This window comes from Bos taurus, chromosome 7 (assembly GCF_002263795.3).
Source record: "Bos taurus isolate L1 Dominette 01449 registration number 42190680 breed Hereford chromosome 7, ARS-UCD2.0, whole genome shotgun sequence".
In the NCBI taxonomy this organism is placed as follows: Eukaryota; Metazoa; Chordata; class Mammalia; order Artiodactyla; family Bovidae; genus Bos; species Bos taurus.
The window spans coordinates 52,496,576-52,518,356 of NC_037334.1; the positions used below are offsets into that span (position 1 = coordinate 52,496,576).

General features: G+C 44.2%; 3 protein-coding genes across 3 annotated transcripts in view; all 3 read left to right on the plus strand.

The window, feature by feature from the left end:
• Window positions 1-21,781, plus strand: part of PCDHGB4 (protocadherin gamma subfamily B, 4) — a 129,471-nt gene that overhangs the window by 27,166 nt on the left and 80,524 nt on the right. The window lies entirely within an intron of this gene.
• Window positions 1-21,781, plus strand: part of PCDHGA8 (protocadherin gamma subfamily A, 8) — a 124,154-nt gene that overhangs the window by 21,849 nt on the left and 80,524 nt on the right.
• Window positions 7,423-15,169, plus strand: LOC101904103 (protocadherin gamma-B2). Its single transcript, XM_015472270.3, is given in 4 exon segments — window positions 7,423-11,293; window positions 11,296-11,846; window positions 11,849-12,905; window positions 12,908-15,169. Coding segments are annotated over 4 exon segments (2,457 nt in total). The 5' UTR covers window positions 7,423-11,046; the 3' UTR covers window positions 13,510-15,169.

A 21,781-nucleotide genomic window follows, 5' to 3' on the forward strand; every position in this document is an offset into this window, starting at 1 on the left:
TTATGTTAAGCAGACTTGAGGTTCTGCTTTCTCTGTACTTTTTTGTTAAATTCTCCAATCTCTAAGGCTGAAATATATATATAATTTAGGGAGATAGATTGGTACATGTTCCCAAGTACAGGAGCAAAGAGGTATGCCAAAGTCATTTCAGTGACTATAGAGAGAATGGAAACTGAAACTCTGAAAACTCTGAAATTTATAGTCAAAATAAACTTAAAGTTAAAAAAAGTCATTTCTGCATGAGAGGTGAATCAAGCAGAGAAGTACACAGAATTCTAAACAGATGATCAGTGGAATTACTGATGAGTCCATTTAAAGTGATGATAGTGATGTGTTTGCTTTGATCTCTTACTATTCTATTAATTTATTATTAATATTCTTCTAAACTAATACGGTAGCATAAGGTCAAATCATGCCCTAATGTGTTTTAAAGTGTTTATGAGACCATGATTTTTTTCCCCATGTCATTCAACTTTTGTTCAAGGATATGTCTGTGGAAAAAGAGCATAGTTATTATCTTTGGAGTTATAGTTAATAACTTTTATTTTTTAACTTCCAAATAATTGAATCATTTAAATGTCTGACCATGAGAGTCAAAATTATTCTGCATATGTTTCAAATAATGTTATTATTTTGAAAAAACACAGGTTTAAAAAAACCTACTCTTTTGGCATGGTAGCTATTGTTAGCAAATATCTTGAAATATAATTATTTAAAAGCAATATAGGTCACCTTAGATGATGGTAATGAATACTAAAGTGGTTGTATTCTAGTTCTTAAATATGGGGGGATGGATTAAGCCTAGATTGAAGACCAAAAATAATTTTTATGCTTATCTTTAGTACTTTCCTTTGTGGAAACTTACTCTTAAAAGGATCTACTGTGATTGCCTCTGGATAGAACTGGATAGCAGAAAGCAATGGAATAGGAGACCTGTTTTGCATTCTACATTCTTCTGTGCCTTTTAGATTTTTTAAAGAACTATTTCACCCTATTCAAAATCTATGTAAAATTTTAACATATAAAATATTGGTTTAGCCAAAAAGTTCGTTCGGGTTTTCCCGTAAGATGTTACAAACTTTTGGTCAACCTAATATATGATAGTTTTGACCATGTGAAAAAAAAAGTTTCATGAAGAAAACAGAATCACCGGAGGAACAAGGTTCAAATATTTCAGCTGCGATCATCTTTAAAGACTTCCTGAAATAAAGCAGAAAACGTAAGCTGCGGTTCCACACGAAGCCTCTGGGCGCCGCTGTCGGCCAGTGCAGGGCAAGCTCTGAAGCCCGGGATTCCTCAGCCTCCAGCCAGGGATTTCCTGCGCAGCCACCAACACGGAGAGAAGGAAACCCGCTTATACACTGGAGCTCCTGGCCGCGCATTCTCCCTAGCACACAAGGATTCCCAGCCCCTAGACTGGGGGTTCCGCCTGTCCTGGGCCAAATGCTTTACCGGTGTGCCATGTGCACTTTCTCCAACTAGAAAGACTGGGACCCAGCAAGAACTAGAGTGCGCAATGGGAGGGAGCTGCACGCAGACACGCCCGGCTGACCGGAGGCAGGTACTGTTTCTCTTCCTGCTGCCTTTGTTCTACCCGGCGCTCTGCGAGCAGATCCGCTACTCGATTCCCGAGGAGCTGGCCAAGGGCTCCGTGGTAGGGAATCTCGCCAGGGATCTAGGGCTCAGTGTCCTGGATGTGTCGGCTCGAAAGCTGCGAGTTAGCGCGGAGAAGCTGCTCTTCAACGTAGACGCGGAGAGCGGGGACTTACTTGTGAAGGACCGAATAGACCGTGAGCAGATATGCAAAGAGAGAAGATGTGAATTGCAGTTGGAAGCCGTGGTAGAAAATCCTTTAAATATTTTTCATATCATTGTGGTTGTTGAAGATATTAATGACCATGCTCCTCAATTCCATAAGGATGAAATATACTTAGAAATCAGTGAATCTGTCAGCCCGGGGACTGGAACAATTCTTGAGCCTGCAAATGATCCCGATATTAGTATGAATTCACTGAGCAAATACCAACTAAGTTCTAATGAGTATTTCTCGTTAGTGGTGAAAGACAATCCTGACGGGGGCAGATATCCAGAACTGGTATTGAAGAAGGCCCTAGACCGAGAAACGCAGAGCGTTCACCATTTGGTGCTGACAGCCTTAGACAGCGGGGATCCGCCGCAAAGCGGCACAGCTCAGATCCGAGTCCTGGTGGTGGATGCCAACGATAATCCCCCTGTGTTCAGCCAAGATGTGTACAAGGTCAGCCTTCGGGAAGATGTGCCCCCAGGCACCTTCGTGCTGAGGGTGAGCGCTACCGATCAAGACGAAGGCGTCAATGCAGAGATCACCTACTCATTCCTTGGTGTGGCTGATACAGCCCGGCACGTGTTCTCTCTGGATTCTGCTACAGGAAACATCATAACTCATCAACCCTTGGATTATGAAAATGTAGGAAGATACGCCATGGTTGTGGAAGCAAAGGACAGAGGATCGCTCTCTACACGGTGTAAAGTAATTATTGAGGTTTTGGACGAAAATGACAACAGCCCAGAAATAATCATCACCTCTCTCTCAGATCAAATTTTGGAAGATTCCCCGCCAGGAATGGTTGTGGCTCTCTTCAAAACACGGGACCAGGATTCCAAGGAAAATGGAGAAGTCACGTGTAATTTAAGTAGAGACATTCCGTTTAAAATTCATTCTTCTTCTAATAATTACTACAAGTTAGTAACAGATGGGGCCCTGGACAGAGAACGGACTCCGGAATACAACGTCACTATCACAGCCGTTGACCGGGGCAAGCCGCCCCTCTCCTCCAGCACTGCCATTACCCTACGCATCACCGATGTCAACGACAACGCTCCGGTTTTCCACCAGGCTTCCTATGTGGTCCACGTGGCAGAAAACAACCCACCCGGCGCTTCCATCGCCCAAGTCAGCGCTCGCGACCCAGACCTGGGACCCAACGGCCAGGTGGTCTACTCCATCGTGGCCAACGACCTGGAGTCGCGCGCGCTGTCGTCCTACGTGTCCGTGAACCCGCAGAGCGGAGTGGTGGTCGCGCAGCGTGCCTTTGACCACGAGCAGTTGCGCGCATTCGAACTGACGCTGCAGGCCCGCGACCACGGCTCTCCCGCTCTCAGCGCCAACGTGAGCCTGCGCGTGCTGGTGGGCGACCGCAACGACAACGCGCCCAGGGTGCTGTACCCGGCGCTGGGGAACGACGGCTCGGCGCTCTTCGACACGGTGCCCCGCGCCGCGCAGCCCGGCTACCTAGTCACCAAGGTGGTGGCGGTGGACGCAGACTCTGGACACAACGCCTGGCTGTCCTACCACGTGCTGCAGGCCAGCGAGCCCGGACTGTTCAGCGTGGGGCTGCGCACGGGCGAGGTGCGCACGGCGAGGGCCTTGGGCGACAGGGACGCGGCCCGCCAGCGCCTGCTGGTCGCTGTGCGCGATGGGGGACAGCCGCCCCTCTCGGCCACCGCCACGCTGCTCCTGGTTTTCGCCGACAGCCTGCAGGAGGCGCTGCCGGACCTCAGTGACCGGCCCTCGCCCTCTGACCCCCAGGCCGAGCTGCAGTTTTACCTGGTGGTGGCCTTGGCCTTGATCTCGGTCCTCTTCCTCCTTACGGTGATTCTGGCCATCGCTGTGCGCCTTCGAAGCTCTTCCAGCCCCAGCGCTAGGGGCTTCTTTGGGTCTATTCTTTGTTCTAAGTCTGGTCCTGAGATTCCTCATACCTACAGTGAGGGAACGTTGCCCTATGCCTATAATTTATGTGTGCCTGGGAATCAAACTAATCCAGAACTTAATTTTCTCACATCTGTTGAACACTGTCCTGCCACACAAGATATTCTCAACAAAGATAGCTCTTCAGTGCTATTGGATAGCATTTTAACTCCTAGTATTGAAGCAGATAAGAACACTTTTAAACAGGTAAGTACTTAATACTTTTTATATTCCAGTATGCCAATATATTCTAATATAGCACTGTTATTTTGAGATTTTAGATTCCATCTCTTGATAAAATTCCTAAAATAAATCTATTTCAAACTCAAGGGTATTACTGTTAAGACTAAAGTTTACGATGCTGCAAACCCTCTACTATTCAAATATATTTTAAGGTGAAGTATATAGAGAAGGCTCAGGTCGATTTTTCATGAAATAGAATACTTTTTTTTTTTTTTGGCGGTGGCATGTGGGATATTAGTTCTCTGACCAGGGATTGAAGCTGCACCTCTTTGCACTAGAAGCATGGAGTCTCAACCACTGGACAACAAGGGAAATCCCTAGAATACCTTTTAATTAAGGATAAGGATTTATGCTGTGGTATTTTAAATGACAACTCTAATGAGATCCACATTCTCTCCAATGTTTATTTTACACAACAAAGAAACATTGGTAAGAATTATAGTCTTAATCCTAACTGATGATTTTGTTGGAACCGTGCTAGTTACACAACCACAAATACTGCTCCCTTTAGTCAATAAAAAACAAAGGGAATCAAATCTAACCTGCAAGTTTTCAGTTCCAGTAGTCTGAAATTATTTTAGCAAGCCTTTTTAATAGTTATTCTTTTCATAAGTGCTCTTGGTAAACCTTTAACATCATATCACATAACTTTATTGTCTGCAATTTTATGCTTTACAAATACTTGTGATTCTCAAAGAGGGGAGTGTAATAACTTCCGAACAGGAGCAATAGTTGCGTTTTTCTTTCTCGTTGCAATAATAAGATTGGGCTCCAGGCGCCGCTGTTCACCAATTAGGGAACGGGAAGCTGCAAGCTACAGAGTCCCTCCCTCCCTCCTACCTCTTCCTCACAAAGCTGAGTGAGGTGGATACTCACAGATCCTGATGCTGAAAACTTAAAAGTACTTCTCTTCGCTCTCTAATATATTTTTGGATGTAGTCAGCCAGGGACTTCGTAGATACATAAGCTGATTCAGAACCTAAAGGCTCAAGAAACCGCGGAATATCGGCTCAGCCATGGCGAAGCGGGAACTGCTTCTGGATTGCAGCGGGCTGGTCCTACTGTATATTTTCCTGGGGACGCTGCGGGAGTCGGGGGCCGGGCAGATCCGATACTTGGTGCCGGAAGAGACAGACAAAGGCTTCTTCGTGGGCAATGTTTCCCAGGACCTGGGGCTGGAGCCCAGGGAACTGGCGGAGCGCGGAGTCCGCATTGTCTCCAGAGGAAAGACGCAGCTTTTCGCTCTAAATCCGCGAAGTGGCAGTTTGATCACCGCGGGTAGAATAGACCGGGAGGAGCTATGTGAGGCGGTTTCCTCCTGTTTTTTAAACATGGAGATACTTGTGGAAGATACCCTGAAGATTTACGGAGTGGAGGTGGAAATAATGGATATTAATGATAACGCCCCTAGCTTCCAGGAGGAGGAAGTAGAGATAAAAGTCAGTGAACACGCAACTCTGGGATCGCGATTTCCTCTTCCTAACGCTAGGGATCCAGACGTGGGAATGAACTCCCTCCAGCGCTACCAGCTCAATCCTAACAGTTACTTTTCCTTGCAAGTACGAGGCAGTATGGATGGGGCCAAGAATCCTGAGCTAGTGCTGGAGGGGAGCCTGGACCGGGAAACACAGGCTGCTCATCACCTCCTCCTCACAGCCTTAGATGGAGGAGATCCCATCCGCCAGGGCACTGTTCCGGTTCGCGTGGTGGTCCTCGATGTAAATGATCATATCCCCAAATTTACACAATCTACATATGAAGTGAGCGTTCCTGAGAACCTCAGCTCTGGAACTCGGGTGCTCACGGTGAATGCAACTGACCCAGATGAGGGAATCAACGGGCAAGTAGTGTATTCATTCCGAAATGTGGAAAGCAAAGCTTCTAAAATATTCCAGTTGAATTCTCTATCTGGAGATGTCTTAATACAGGGTTCTCTGGATTTTGAGAAATATAGATTCTATGAGATGGAAATTCAAGCCCAAGATGGCGGAGGTCTCTCTACCACTGCTAAAATGTTGGTCACAGTTGTGGATGTTAATGATAATGCTCCAGAAATAACTATCACATCTTCTACTAATTCGGTGCTGGAAAACTCTCCTCCGGGTACGGTGATTGCTCTTCTAAATGTGCAAGATCAAGACTCCGGAGAAAATGGTCAAGTTTCCTGTTTCATTCCAAATAATCTGCCTTTTAAACTAGAAAAGACTTACGGAAATTATTACAAGTTGATAACAAACAGAGCATTGGACAGGGAGCAGGTTCAGAGCTATGATATAACACTGACAGCAACAGATCAGGGAAGTCCACCCTTGTCTACAGAAACTCACATTTTACTGAATGTAGCAGATGACAATGATAACCCACCCACTTTTACGGACTCCTCTTATTCTGCCTACATTCTGGAAAACAACCCCAGAGGGGCCTCCTTCTTCTCAGTGACTGCACTTGACCAGGACAGCAAAGAGAATGCCCAGGTCACTTATTCTCTGGCAGAGGATACCCTCCAGGGAGCACCTCTATCCTCCTACATCTCCATAAACTCAGACACTGGCATTCTGTATGCTCTGTGTTCCTTCGACTACGAACAGTTCCATGAACTGCAGTTGTGGGTGACAGCGCATGACAGTGGGAACCCACCACTCAGCAGCAACGTATCACTGAGCATATTCGTGCTGGACCAGAATGACAATGTACCCGAAATCCTATATCCCGCCCTCCCCACGGATGGCTCCACAGGCGTGGAGCTAGCACCCCGCTCCGCAGAGCCCGGCTACCTGGTCACCAAGGTGGTGGCAGTGGACAGAGACTCAGGACAGAACGCCTGGTTGTCCTACCGCCTGCTCAAGGCCAGTGAGCCAGGGCTCTTCTCGGTGGGGCTGCACACAGGCGAGGTGCGCACAGCGCGGGCCCTGCTGGACAGAGACGCGCTCAAGCAGAGCCTGGTGGTGGCGGTCCAGGACCACGGCCAGCCCCCTCTCTCGGCCACCGTCACGCTCACGGTGGCTGTGGCTGACAGCATCCCAGATGTCCTGGCTGATCTAGGCAGCCTGGAGTCTCCAGCCAGCCCTGAAGACTCAGGCCTCACACTCTATCTGGTGGTGGCGGTGGCCGCGGTCTCCTGTGTCTTCCTCGCCTTTGTCATTGTGCTACTGGCTCTCAGACTGCGGCGCTGGCACATGTCGCGTCTGCTCCAGGCTTCCGGCAGCGGGTTGGCTGGCGTGCCGGCGTCTCAGTTTGTGGGCGTGGACGGGGTGCGGGCTTTCCTGCAGACCTATTCTCACGAGGTCTCGCTCACGGCGGACTCTCGGGGGAGTCACGTGATCTTCCCGCAGCCGAACTACGCGGACACGCTCGTCAGTCAAGAGAGCTGTGGGAAAAGCGAGCCTCTTTTGATAACTGAAGATTCAGTTACAGGTTTAGGCAAATGTGATCCTACTGGTAATCAGGTGAGATTTATTTCCTGCCTTCCAATTGTTGATGTCTGTGCATAGGTCTTATAAGATTACTTTTTTTCCCCCCTGAGCCTATTGTATGAACTGTTTGGGAGGGGGTGTATGTTCTTGTATAAAGCAAAGCATGTGAAATTCTGTACTTTACCTTTCATCAGGTTATCATCATTTTCCAGGAAGGTTTTGTGAAAGTTTTTTTCTTCTTTTGGTCCTGGCAGGTTCTTTTGTTTCTTTGTTTTAATTTCAGAGGTCCAGTTCTGTTATCATTGGTTTTAAATTGAATTTTAGTAATATTTTTCTATCATCAGTGTTTGGCTATAAATGTAAACTGGTTGTGTTCAAGTTAATGATTCATAAACATTTTTATTTATTTCATTTCAGCTTTGTATTGCCTCCACAGATTTATACTTATATTCTACCATTATTTGTTTTACTTCTAATACTCATGTTGACTCAACAGCATACTTACTCTAGCTCTTTTTCTTCATCTATAATACATATACACACATACTCACACATATACACTTTTACACACAGAAGCTTTTTTTTCTGAGCACAAAACAATTCTCTTTTGACTTTTGGTGATTAGTAATGTTTAGCTTCTGTTGATTATTTCAACCTTATCTCATTTCTTTGCCTCATTAAAATAAGACATACTGACTCCCTTTTAAATATGAGGCTCTCTTGGGAGAGAAAATGTAGAACATATTTTTCACCTTAAGTTCTAGACATCTTTTCTATTTATACAGTGAAGTCATTAGATTGTTCTGAAGAAGTAGTTGAATTGTAGAACTGGTATTATTTCCTTTTATTCTTTTATTTGAACTTCAGTGTCTGTGTATTGTTGAAGAATTTTTTTAATGTAGTAAATTCTCCTATAGAAATAATTTTTAATTTTGATCCAGTGCTTCTCAAAAAGTTATTTTCAAATCTGCTAAACATGTTTACATTTTTTAGATTTATTCATATGGAATATTTTGTGAATATAAGAGATGGAGTGGGTATTTAGACTTCATGAGATTGATTTAGCTGGTATTCCTCTGGATATTTTGTTTGTTTTCAGTATGCTTAGGAGTCTTGGACTCATCTTTATTTCCTTTGCAAACTCACTTTAAAGCATTTTATTGAAGTATGGTTGATTTACAGTGTTAATTTGTGCTGCATAGAAAGATTGATTCCATTCTGTGGAATACACACACACACACACACACACACACACACACATGGGCTTCCCTCATAGCTCAGTTGATAAAGAATCCACCTGCAATGCACAAGACCCCAGTTAGATTCCTGGGTCAGGAAGATCCTCTGGAGAAGGGATAAGCTACCCACTTCAGTATTCTTGGACTTCCCTTGTGGCTCAGCTGGTAAAGAATCCGCCTGCAATGCAGGAGACCCTAGTTAGATTACTGGGTCAGGAAGATCCTCTGGAGAAGGGAAAGGCTACCCACCCCAGTATTCTGGCCTAGAGAATTCCTTGGACTGTATATTACATGGGCTGTCAGAGAGTCGGACACAGGTGAGCAACCTTCACTATATACATACGCTTTTTTCTCATTACGGTTTATCACAGGATGTTGAATATAGTTCCTTGTGCTATACAGTAGGCCTTGTTGTTCATCCATCCTTATAATAGTTTGCATCTGCTAATCCCAAACTCTCAATCCTTCCCTCCTTCACCCCTTCTCCCCCTTGGCAATGACAAGTCTATTCTCTATATCTGTGTATAAACTCATTTTTTAAATTGAAGTATAGTTGATTTACAACATTGTGTTACTTTCATGTAAACTCATTTTTATATTAAATAGTAGTACACTCAATTCTTGGGGCTTCCATGATGGCTCAGATGGTAAAGAATTTGCCTACAATGAAGGAGACCTGGGTTTGATCTCTGACTGGGGAAGATCCCCTGGAGAAGGGAATGGCTACCCACTCCAGTATTCTTGCCTGGAGAATTCCATGGACAGAGGATCCTGGTGGGCTACAATCCATGGGGTCACAAAGAGCTAGACACAACTGAATGATTCATACTTTCACTTTTTTTTTTTTATAATCAGTTCTTACGTTCAGAACCACCTTGTTATTGAACCTAATAGTTACCTAATAGTGTGTTATCTGAAGCAATGCCTAGGAAAGTTAAGGGAAGAAAGAAAACTTTTCTAGGGTATTGATCTCAGGAATCATCTCCATAGTCAACAATTCAGCTCAACACTCTCACAGCACTTCTAGATATTTCGCCCAGATTACTTGCATATTCACCTTTCCTTTTAAGATATCCCTTCTCATTTCAGAACTGACCTTACTATGATTAACTATAAATTGAGTATCTAATGTTTGAGCAAAAAGAATTTCAGCTGTAAGGAAAGGGAAGTCCTGCAACAGCTGCCTAAATTTGTCTTGAAGTCAAAAAAACGTTGAGTGTTTTGAGCATCATCAGGATAGAATTTATGCTTATGAGATTCCAAACTGAGGAAAAAGATTTAAGGCATTTTACTTGAATGGAAACTAGCTGAATAAAAAGAATATGAGGCTTTTGCTGGGAGAGGGAGGTTGTTCCGTATTTTTAAAAAACATAATCTGAACTAGTTAGGAGTTGGCAACCAAGATCTTAGAGAACAAAATGGAAAGGCTGGTTTTGACACTTGAGATTAAGAAGGTTATTTTGATTAGAGATATCTTAGAGAACAAAATGGAAAGGCTGGTTTTGACACTTGAGATTAAGAAGGTTATTTTGATTAGAGATAGATAATGTTCTGTTGAGATGCAACTTAAGGTACAGTTAAATAAAAGGATAAAACTAAAACGCTCACATTTCATGTCATCAAATTCCTATAGTAACCTACTAGGGTACCCTTTTATATTTATGATGAAAGTGTAAAACACTTCATAATTCTTTTCATAAATCTCTTTGATAAGTAACAAGGAAGACTTTATGGTATTGGCTATTCTTATCCTGAGTAATGCCCTATACAGCTCCGATCTCACCTTCTCTGATGAAGGGAGGAAACTCATATGCATATCAGATTGAAGATAATACTGGGTATCATTTCACAGCTGTCAAAATTTCCCCAAACCACTTGGTGGGGCTGTTTTTCCACGTGGTCTTCGTGGAGAGAAGACTACTTTTGTTCTTCCAATATGTGCATTTCCTCTGATTAGAAAAAGACAAACTTTCCTCATTATTGGATTAATGGCTCTTCTATAGGATCTCACCTCTAAGGAGCCCTGTTTGGTTATAAACACTGGAGAATAGACCTATCCAAAACTCCTAAACTGCCTCATTCACCATAAATCAGTTCAACATATCTGCTGGAATACTGAATCCCATTATTTACAAGGCTTCGGACCGCAGTTTGCTAAATAGACTCCGAGCGCCGCTGTTGGCCAGTGCGCTGCAAGAACTAGCTTTCCGTGTCTACCCGAGTGATTTCTTGAGCAGTCACACAATCAAGTCCGAAGAAGAGTAGCCAGTTCTCAGGTTGCTACTCCGCAAATCTGATTCCGGAATACCGATTGGGTTGTCTTCAAACTGGGAGCGTTGAGTTTTCTATGTGGTCGATGTAAATATTTTAAACTCAATTTGCAAACCATCTCTTCACATCGGAGGCTGCAGCATGGCAGAGAAGAATGGGAAATAGGGCGAAGCAGAGAAGCAGTACCCGGCACCGGCAAGTAGTCTTTCCTTTCTTGCTGCCTTTGTTCTGCGGGGCGCTTTCCGAACAGATCCGCTATTCTATTCCAGAAGAAATGACCAGAGGCTCCGTGGTGGGGAATCTGGCCGAGGACCTGGGGCTACATGTACAGGATTTATTGACCCGCAACCTCATAGTTAGTTCTGAGAAAGTATACTTTACTGTAAACACGGAGAATGGGAACTTGTGAGTGACAGAATAGATCGGGAGTCGCTCTGTCCCCAAAACCCTTTGTGTGTTGTACCCTTGGAAATTGTAGCAGAGAATCCTCTAAATGTTTTTCACATAAACGTGATGATAGAAGATATAAATGACAATCCACCTCATTTCCCCCAAAATAACATCGTTATACAAATCAACGAGTTTGCAATTCCAGGAACTCGGTTTGGTCTGGAATCAGCTATCGATGCAGATGTAGGGCCTAACTCTCTTCAGAGTTACCAACTGAGCTATAGTGAGCATTTCTCTCTGATGGTTGAGTATAAGGCTGAAGGCAAGAATGCCCCAGAATTAGTGCTGGAGAAGCCCCTGGACAGGGAGCAACAGAGTTCCCACCTCCTGATCTTCACAGCAGTGGAAGGCGGTGATCCCGTCCAAACTGGCACCACTCAAATCAGGGTCAAGGTCACTGATGCCAATGATAACCCCCCAGTGTTCAGTCAGGATGTGTACAAAGTTAGCCTGCGTGAGAACTCACCCCCAGGCACTTTTGTGCTAAAGGTGAAGGCCACTGATGAGGCCAGGATGAGGGCATCAATGCAGAAATCACCTACTCCTTCAAAACACTGCGAGGTATTGGAAACATGTTTGTGCTGGATCATCAAAGTGGAGAAATTAAATCCAACGATCCTATAGATTTTGAAATCAGTAGCAGTTATACAATAAGCATAGAAGCCAAGGACGGTGGAGGCATGACCGGTGAGTGTAAAATTATATTGGACATTGTAGATGAGAACGACAATGCCCCAGAGGTGGTTTTCACTTCCGTGTCTAGTTCCATAACCGAGGATGCAGAACCTGGAACCGTGATTGCTCTGTTCAAAACACATGATAAAGATTTGGGAGAAAATGGGGAGGTCACATGTCTCATAAAAGAAAAAGTTCCTTTTCGAATTGAATCTTCCGCCAATAATTACTACAAGCTTGTGACAGATGGCGCCCTGGACCGGGAGCAGACCCCGGAGTACAATGTCACCATCGCAGCCACAGACAGGGGCAAGCCGCCCCTCTCCTCCAGCAGAAGCGTCACTCTACGAATCACCGATGTCAACGACAATGCTCCAGTTTTCCACCAGGCCTCCTACGTGGTCCACGTAGCAGAGAACAATCCACCCGGCGCCTCCATCGCGCAAGTCAGCGCCTCCGACCCAGACCTGGGACCCAATGGCCGTGTCTCCTACTCCATCGTGGCCAGCGACCTGGAGCCACGAGCGATGTCGTCTTACCTGTCCGTGAACCCGCAGAGCGGCGTGGTGTTCGCGCAGCGCGCCTTCGACCACGAGCAGCTGCGCGCCTTCGAGCTGACGCTTCAGGCCCGCGACCACGGCTCGCCAGCGCTCAGCGCCAACGTGAGCCTGCGCGTGCTGGTGGGCGACCGCAACGACAACGCACCCAGGGTGCTGTACCCGGCGCTGGGGCCCGACGGCTCGGCGCTCTTCGACACGGTGCCCCGCGCCGCGCAGCCCGGCTACCTGGTCACCAAGGTAGTGGCGGTGGACGCCGACTCTGGACACAACGCCTGGCTGTCCTACCACGTGCTGCAGGCCAGCGAGCCCGGACTGTTCAGCGTGGGGCTACTATGGGCGAGGTGCGCACGGCGAGGGCTTTGGGCGACAGGGACGCGGCCCGCCAGCGCCTGCTGGTCGCTGTGCGCGATGGGGGACAGCCGCCCCTCGCGGCCACTGCCACGCTGCTCCTGGTTTTCGCCGACAGCCTGCAGGAGGCGCTGCCGGACCTCAGTGACCGGCCCTCGCCCTCTGACCCCCAGGCTGAGCTGCAGTTTTACCTGGTGGTGGCCTTGGCCTTGATCTCGGTGCTCTTCCTCCTTGTGGTGATTCTGGCCGTCGTCCTGAGCTTTCGACGCTCCTCTAGCCTGGCCACCTGGGGCTGTTTTTAGCCTGATCTCTGTTCTAAGACTGGACCTGAGGTTCTCCCCAACTACAGTGAGGGGACTTTGCCTTATTCCTACAATCTGTGCGTTTCGGATTCTCAGAAAACAAGGTTTGACTTTCTCACCTTGACACCAGAAGTGGTGTCCCCACAAGATCTTTCCAATGAAGCTTCTTTGGTAGTAAGTGTCACTGAAGAGAATAACAAGTTAAGCTGTAACTCTGTTGCCTCTATTCAAGTGAGTTTTAATGAATGTCTTTCATCTGCATATGGGTTTGGATTATTTTGAAACCAATATTTAACCAAGAAAAAACCTTAAACAGATTATATCTACTATCACTTCACTTTTGTTTGCCCACTCTGTCTTTTCTGTTTCTTTCTGGGTAGATCAGCAACTCTTATTATTAACCCTCAAGTATTTTAAATATTTTGACAATTTCATGAGTTATTCCATTATCCCCTCACAAAATCTCTCTTACTGTGAGATGTGGATACTATAATGCTGCTGCCATTCAAATATTTTTAATGGAAGCATAATTGTTTTTCCTGTGAGTGTTTCTCTTTTTTAGAACATCAATATCTTAGCATATAAGGCTTTTCTTTACTCTCTTAACTACAAAGTTAGAGGGGAATGCATACAAACTTTAAGGACATAATAATGACTACATAATATTTAGGTACATTTGCTAGGGATTCTTTGAGTACCACTGAACAGATAAATTTTATGTCCTACCTTTTCTCAGAGCTACCTGTTGATTTCATTGCAGTGTTAAAGATGTTATTTATGGTATACCTGCCACTTATGCTTATCCTCATAATATAAATATTTACATATGTGAAAGCACAATAGATTTCCCCCCCTATATTTTGGTGGGCTTCCAAATATATTACCAGTAAATGTCAGTAACTGGAATTTGGTGTTTCCCAGAAAAAGGTGAGTTTATAATATTTTGGTTTCTAATTTTCCTAGACATTGTCTTTTTTAACTGAAGTATAGTTGATTTACAGTGTTGTGTTAGTTTCTTATGTACAGCAGTGATTCATATATACATATTCTTTTTTCAAATTCTTTTCCAATGTGGTTTATCACAGGATGTTGATCCTAAACATTCTTTTGAAATATATTAGTACAGTCCTACCCATATCCCCAGCAAATGCTAGTTGGAATGCTTTCTTTTTTTATTTTATTGTGATTGTGCCCTTCCTACCATCTCATTGCAGCTTCTCCTTTGACTTTGGATGTGGGGTATCTTTTTTGGTGGGTTCTGCATCTTTCTGTCCATGGTTACTTAGCAATTCATTGTGATTTTTGGCACTCTTGAAGGAGTTGGTGAGCACATGTCTTTCTACTCTGCCATCTTGAACCAGTGTCTCTGGAATGCTTCTATTTTGTTCTAAAAATGTGTGTCTTCTTCACTTGATTTCCTGTCAAGTGTGATTCTGATAATGTGTACAATCACATTTCTTATTTTTAGGTTGCCGTATTATTGTAAAAATTTGATTTTTAAACGCTAAATGTCAACAACCTGTTACAGTAGTTCTTTCATTTAGGCAAATTTAAGAATCTACTGAAAAATTTTGCCCCAGATTTTAGTTGAGTGAGAATTTTAAAATTATTGTTATATAATTTCTCAAAACATGAAACGCCTTACGAGATTCCCATAATAGGTATGTATGTGTGCTGGGGGTGATACCAAAGCTGGTGTACTAAAATTACATGGTTAAATTTACTGTGTATAGAAACTTCATGTAAAAGCTCATCAGAAAAATCAGAATATACATACAGGTACAGAAAATAATCTCAGGAAGGTGGCTGTTTATGAGAAGTTTAGGGAAATAAAAAGAAGTTCACTGAAATTCCAAAAAAGATGAAGTAGTTTTAGTTGGGTCCACTTTCATCCCTATTTGAAGAACAGTAGGTGGAGCTATTTAAGGTCTAGAAACCAAAATGGTTTCCCGGACTTTAAGACTGTGCAGTAATTGGTTAGGACTCTGAGTGCCGCTGTTCACCAACCAGGGAGAGAAGAGCAGAGAGAGATCCTGCCAGCCGTGCACACGCGTGAGGCACAAAGCACAGAAAAAAATTAACCATCTCTCGGACTGTGAGGAAACTGAGCAGAAGAGCTCGGTTCCCCAAACTGTAGATTGTTAAGGACGAATGAGCTGATCCGGACTTCGGTGATCAAGGGAAGAACTGGAAGTAATACTCAAGGAAAGTGACAATGATTCCTGCGCGAATGCACGGGGACTGCAAAAAGCTAGTCTTGCTGGTAGTTCTCCTGGGGGTTCTGTGGGAAACTGGAGGCGCACAAATCTATTATTCAGTTCCCGAGGAGCTGGAGAAAGGCTCTAGGGTGGGGAACATCGCCAAGGATCTGGGGTTGGAGCCTCAGGAACTGGAGGAGCGCGGAGTCCGCATCGTCTCCAGAGGTAGGACACAACTTTTCGCTCTGAATCCGCGAAGCGGCAGCTTGGTCACCGCGGGCAGGATAGACCGGGAGGAGCTCTGTATGGGGGCCGTTAAGTGTCAACTAAATCTGGAGATTCTGGTGGAGGATCAAGTGAAAATATACGGGGTAGTGGTAGAAGTGAGAGACATTAATGATAACGCCCCATATTTCCAGGAAGGTGAATTAGAAATAAAAATGAGTGAAAACGCAGCTAAAGGGATGAGGTTCCCCCTTCCCCACGCTTGGGATCCGGATATAGGGAAGAATTCACTCCAGAGCTACCATCTCAGCAGTGATACTCACTTCTCTCTTGACGTGCAAAGCGGAGCAGATGGTAATAAGTACCCGGAATTGGTGCTGGAGCGCGCCCTGGACCACGAGGAAAAGGCCGTTCACCACCTGGTTCTCACGGCCTCGGACGGGGGCGATCCAGTCCGCACTAGCACTGCGCGCATCCGTGTGATGGTCCTTGATGCGAACGACAACCCACCAGCGTTTGCTCAATCCGAGTACCGTGTGAGCGTTCCAGAGAATGTGGCCTTGGGCACTAAACTGCTTCTGGTAAATGCCACCGACCCTGATGAAGGATCCAATGCGGAAGTGATGTATTCCTTCCGGTATGTGGACAACAAAGCGGCCCAACTTTTCGAGCTAGATTGTAATTTAGGGACAATTTCAACAATAGGGGAGTTGAACTACGAGGAATCAGGATTCTACGAGATGGAAGTGCAAGCAACGGATAACGCAGGATATTCTGCACGAGCCAAAGTCCTGATCACAGTTTTGGATGTGAATGACAACGCCCCTGAAGTAGTAGTCACTTCTCTCTCCAGCTCCATTCCGGAAAACTCTCCCAGAGGGACGTTAATTGCCCTTTTAAATGTAAATGATCAAGACTCTGGGGAAAATGGACGAGTAACCTGTTTCGTCCAAAGGAATCTGCCCTTTAAATTAGAAAAGTCTTATGGAAATTATTATAGTTTAATGACAGACACACTCCTAGACCGAGAACTGGTTCCTAGCTACAATATCACCGTGATGGCCACTGATCGAGGAAGTCCGCCCCTGTCCACGGAAACTCACATCATCTTGAACGTGGAAGACATCAACGACAACGCGCCTGCCTTCTCTCAAGCCTCCTACTCGGCATATATCCTGGAAAACAACCCCAGAGGAGCTTCCATCATCTCTGTGACCGCCTATGACCCCGACTATGGAGAGAATGCCCAAGTCACTTACTCCTTGGTGGAGGACACTCTCCAGGGAGCTCCCTTGTCCTCCTACGTCTCCATAAACTCAGACACTGGTGTCCTGTATGCGCTCCGCTCCTTCGACTATGAACAATTCCGAGACTTAGAGCTACAAGTGATGGCACATGACAGCGGGGACCTTCCACTCAGCAGCAACGTTTCTCTGAGCCTGTTCGTGCTGGACCAGAACGACAACTCGCCAGAGATCCTCTTCCCCGTCGTACCTACCGATGGCTCCACAGGCGTAGAGCTAGCACCCCGCTCCGCAGAGCCCGGCTACCTGGTCACCAAGGTGGTGGCAGTGGACAGAGACTCAGGACAGAACGCCTGGCTGTCCTACCGCCTGCTCAAGGCCAGCGAGCCAGGGCTTTTCGCCGTGGGGCTGCACACAGGCGAGGTGCGCACAGCGCGGGCCCTGCTGGACAGAGACGCGCTCAAGCAGAGCCTGGTGGTGGCAGTCCAGGACCACGGCCAGCCCCCTCTCTCGGCCACCGTCACGCTCAAGGTGGCTGTGGCTGACAGCATCCCAGATGTCCTGGCTGATCTAGGCAGCCTGGAGTCTCCAGCCAGCTTCGACGACTCAGGCCTCACACTCTATCTGGTGGTGGCGGTGGCCGCGGTCTCCTGTGTCTTCCTCGCCTTTGTCATTGTGCTACTGGCGCTCAGATTGCGGCGCTGGCACATGTCGCGTCTGCTCCAGGCTTCCGGCAACGGGTTGGCTGGCGTGCCGGCGTCTCAGTTTGTGGGCGTGGACGGGGTGCGGGCTTTCCTGCAGACCTATTCTCACGAGGTCTCGCTCACGGCGGACTCTCGGGGGAGTCACGTGATCTTCCCGCAGCCGAACTACGCGGACACGCTCATCAGTCAGGAGAGCTGTGAGAAAAGCGAGCCTCACTTGCTCTCTGGCGATTCCGTGTTTTCTAAAGATAATGGTGCATTAATTCAGGTGAGTGCATATCAAGTATTCTCCTAGCTTTGAGCAAGATACCTCTTATTATGGGTGATTAATATTTATTCGGAATCTATTAAACAGACCCCAAGAAATTTATATGAACATTGTGGACACCGATGACAACCCGGCGGTCTTCCTTCAGGCCCTCCCCTCACACCTTATTTATAATAATTTAAAATATATATTGTATATTCATATATTAAATTTTATATCTACTTTATGAAGTACTTTTTAATACTCTCTATTATTTTTCTAATTTAATTTACCAGCCATACCAATTCTTATGAGTTACCAACTCTTCCTGGCTTTCATTGATGTTTTAATTTTTCATTGGCCATGCAACAGTTTTATGTTGAACATCCGATGATAGTTTATCTGTTAAGAACACAGACTCTTCTAGAGAGGATAAATCTCATTCAATGAAAAGTCTATAAATGATATTTTATGTAAAGTTTTATAAATAGAGCGACTTCTGCTGCTACTGCTGCTGCTGCTAAGTTGCTTCAGTCGTGTCCGACTCTGTGTGATCCCATAGACGGCCTCCTACCAGGCTCCTCTGTTCCTGGGATTCTCCAGGCAAGAACACTGGAGTGGGTTGCCATTTCCTTCTCCAATGCATGAAAGTGAAAAGTGAAAGTGAAGTCGCTCAGTTGTGTCCGACTCTTAGCGACCCCATGGACTGCAGCCTACCAGGCTCCTCCATCCATGGGATTTTCCAATCAAGAGTACTGGAGTAGGGTGCCATTGCCTTCTCCGAGAGGAACTTCTAACTGCACACAAAATTGTTTAACAATTTCGTAAATTGCATTTAGTTTCTTTTAAAGTGCAGTGATTCTGGTCATTAGAGATGTATACATTATACTTTCTCAGAATCCTAAGTCATTTCATGGTTTCAAATTATTCACAAAATCCCAAATATCATGAGTTTATTCTTATGCATTTAAAACTTTCTCACTGAAATATATAGTGTAAGTGTTGTCATGAGGAAAAACTGAAGAGATTATTTTTTTAATCCCTATTGTAAATTTCAGGAATACAAGTCTGTATGTTCCCAGGTTAGATATTTCTTTTGCCCGTTTTATCTACATGGATGATCTTAATGATGTTTCTGTGAAATATTCAGAGTTGACAAATTGTGTTTTGAGCACATTTTTGATATCGTGGTAAATTTATAATAATTCTTCAAGTGTAAAATTTCCCATAATTCTCACATACATGGAAAATTTTCTTGAAAATGTACAAATTCTGTTTTCTTGTATCCTTATGCTTATTGTAGAATGTCAAACAGAAATCAAATGCTATAATATATTACTCTTGGGAAAGCATTGCTGGAACCTATGAGAAGCCTGGTTTCTTTTGGTGAATTCTTATAAAGGGGTAGGAAAGTATAGCATCCTAATTATTTTCTCCTGACTTGTTGCCTTTCTATTTTCAAAAATATAATAGTTAATTAAAACCTAGACTTATAAAAGAGATTGAAAACCATTTGGGGAATGAAAGATAATCACATTGCCCTAAAATGAGACAGTTGTTGCTACTGAAATTTACATGTCACTTTATGGTTCTTAACCAAGACAATAAAAGGAAGCATAGAATGGGTCTACCTGTCAGATTTTTTTAATGAAGTTTTTGAGCTTATTGAGAATAGCAGTTTGTATTGACATTAAGTTCCAGATGGAATTTTTAAAAATAATTTTAAAAAGTATGTATTTACTTATTTGGCTGCGTCAGGTCTTTTTGTGGCACACAGAACCTTCAATTTTCTTTGCAGCATATGGGATCTTTAGTTGCAGCATGCAGGCTCTTTTGGTGGTGTCATGGCATCAGAACTCTTAATTGCTTCATGTGGGATCTAGTTCCCTGACTAGGATTTGAACCTGGGCCCCCTGGATTGAGTGCACATAGTCCCAGCAACTGGACCACCAGGGAAGCCCCCCAAATGGAATTTAGTAAGTAGACCTTTCTAAATAATATCAGGGAAAACAGAGGGAAGCATAACTTCTATTGTTTTGTAAAAGCTATCAAAATGTTTATCAGGTGGCCAGTTTCATGTGTCCGTTGATTCAATGAAAGATGTAAATTAGTCCAATTATGTTTATTTCTATTCACATAACCTCATTTAGGGACAAACCATTCAGAGCTAGGGTAATGATTAGTGATGATCTTTAGGCTGTATCTCAAGTATCAGTGATCTCAGTTATGCTTCCAGTATAAGCTAAATTGGTTTCATTAAATACTTGTTGAATGAATGAATGGACAAATTTATGTGCTCTGGACATTACCTAATATCGGTACTCTAAGACGTAGAGTGATAAACAGCAGCTGTATAATGAAGTGTGTGTGATCTTTAACATTATTTAATTGCTTTCAGGTTCAGCAAAATAAGAATTGTAATATGGAATCTGAAAGATGGTGGTGAAGACTAGTGATAACATATAATATAAACCATCTAGTTCATAATATGTACTTAATTAACAGGAAATGCCCCCCCTTTCTTTAAAACATTGTCAATAGAAAAAGAAGTTGTGCTTTCATTATTACAACACTTAATGTTCTGTTGGGAAAAGTAATAACTTGTGTGCATCTCCAGATAATACAATGGGATGACCCGTGAGTGGAAGTAAAACTTTTCTAAGAAGTTTATGAAAGCTGCTATAAAAATCTTAAGCGCTTAGGCACATTTGAGAAGATCCTGTTTCAAGTTGTAAAAGATAGAGGGAGGATTGTTTTTGATGAGACAATTTTATGAGTGTGAAGTTTGCTCTGTCTGAACCATGGTTTTACTTAAATAAGGATCTTATCTAAGGACCATTTACTCCAGTAGAATTGCCAGATGATTTAAGTGCAAAATGGATCACTGAAACCTGAGAGTTGGAGTTATTTGGTTTTGGCCACCTGAGAATTTAAGTTAATAGCTGCACAAAATATCAATCTTAGCTTTAGGTTATTTGTTGATAATTTCAGATTGATAGATAATTGGGATATTTGTTGATTGGCTTTTTAGAGTAATTGGGCAGTAGGTTTGGATGTTTATGTTTCTTCTGGTTTCAGTAATGAAATTATGTAAAGAACTTTTATCTTCCTCTGTGTTATATGAAAGGTGGATATGCATTCACTTAATCTATTAAGTTAATCAAAGTATTCAACTACCACTTTAAAGTTGTAGTTCCACTATTTTACAGCACCTAAAATTGGACTGTAATCTGTCAGCAGACATTCTTCCTTGACTTCCATTCTGTAAGAGATATTATCTTCCTTAAAGCAGCAGTGGCCTAGGATCCTTGCTAAGTCTGTACAACTTGTTGAGACTACTCAACTCATAGATTATTTTAAATGGTATTAAAAGACTAATGATAAATGAGTAGATTGTAATACAGTTTCCTCAGTTACACTTAACAGAGTATAACTGTGATCATAAATTGATTCAGTTCAGTTCAGTTCGGTCGCTCAGTCGTGTCCGACTCTTTTCGACCACATGAATCACAGCACACCAGGCCTCCCTGTCTATCACCATCTCCCAGAGTTCACTCAAACTCGTGTCCATCGAGTCAGTGATGCCATCCAGCCATCTCATCCTCTATCGTCCCCTTCTCCTCCTGCCCCCAATCCCTCCCAGCATCAGAGTCTTTTCCAATGAGTCAACTCTTCACATGAGGTGGCCAAAGTACTGGAGTTTCAGCTTTAGCATCATTCCTTCCAGAAAACACCCAGGGCTGATCTCCTTTAGAATGGACTGGTTGGATCTCCTTGCAGTCCAAGGGACTCTCAAGAGTCTTCTCCAACACCACAGTTCAAAAGCATCAATTCTTTGGTGCTCAGCTTTCTTCACAGTCCAGTTCTCGAATCCATACATGACCACTGGAAAACCATAGCCTTGACTAGACAGACCTTTGTTGGCAAAGTAATGTC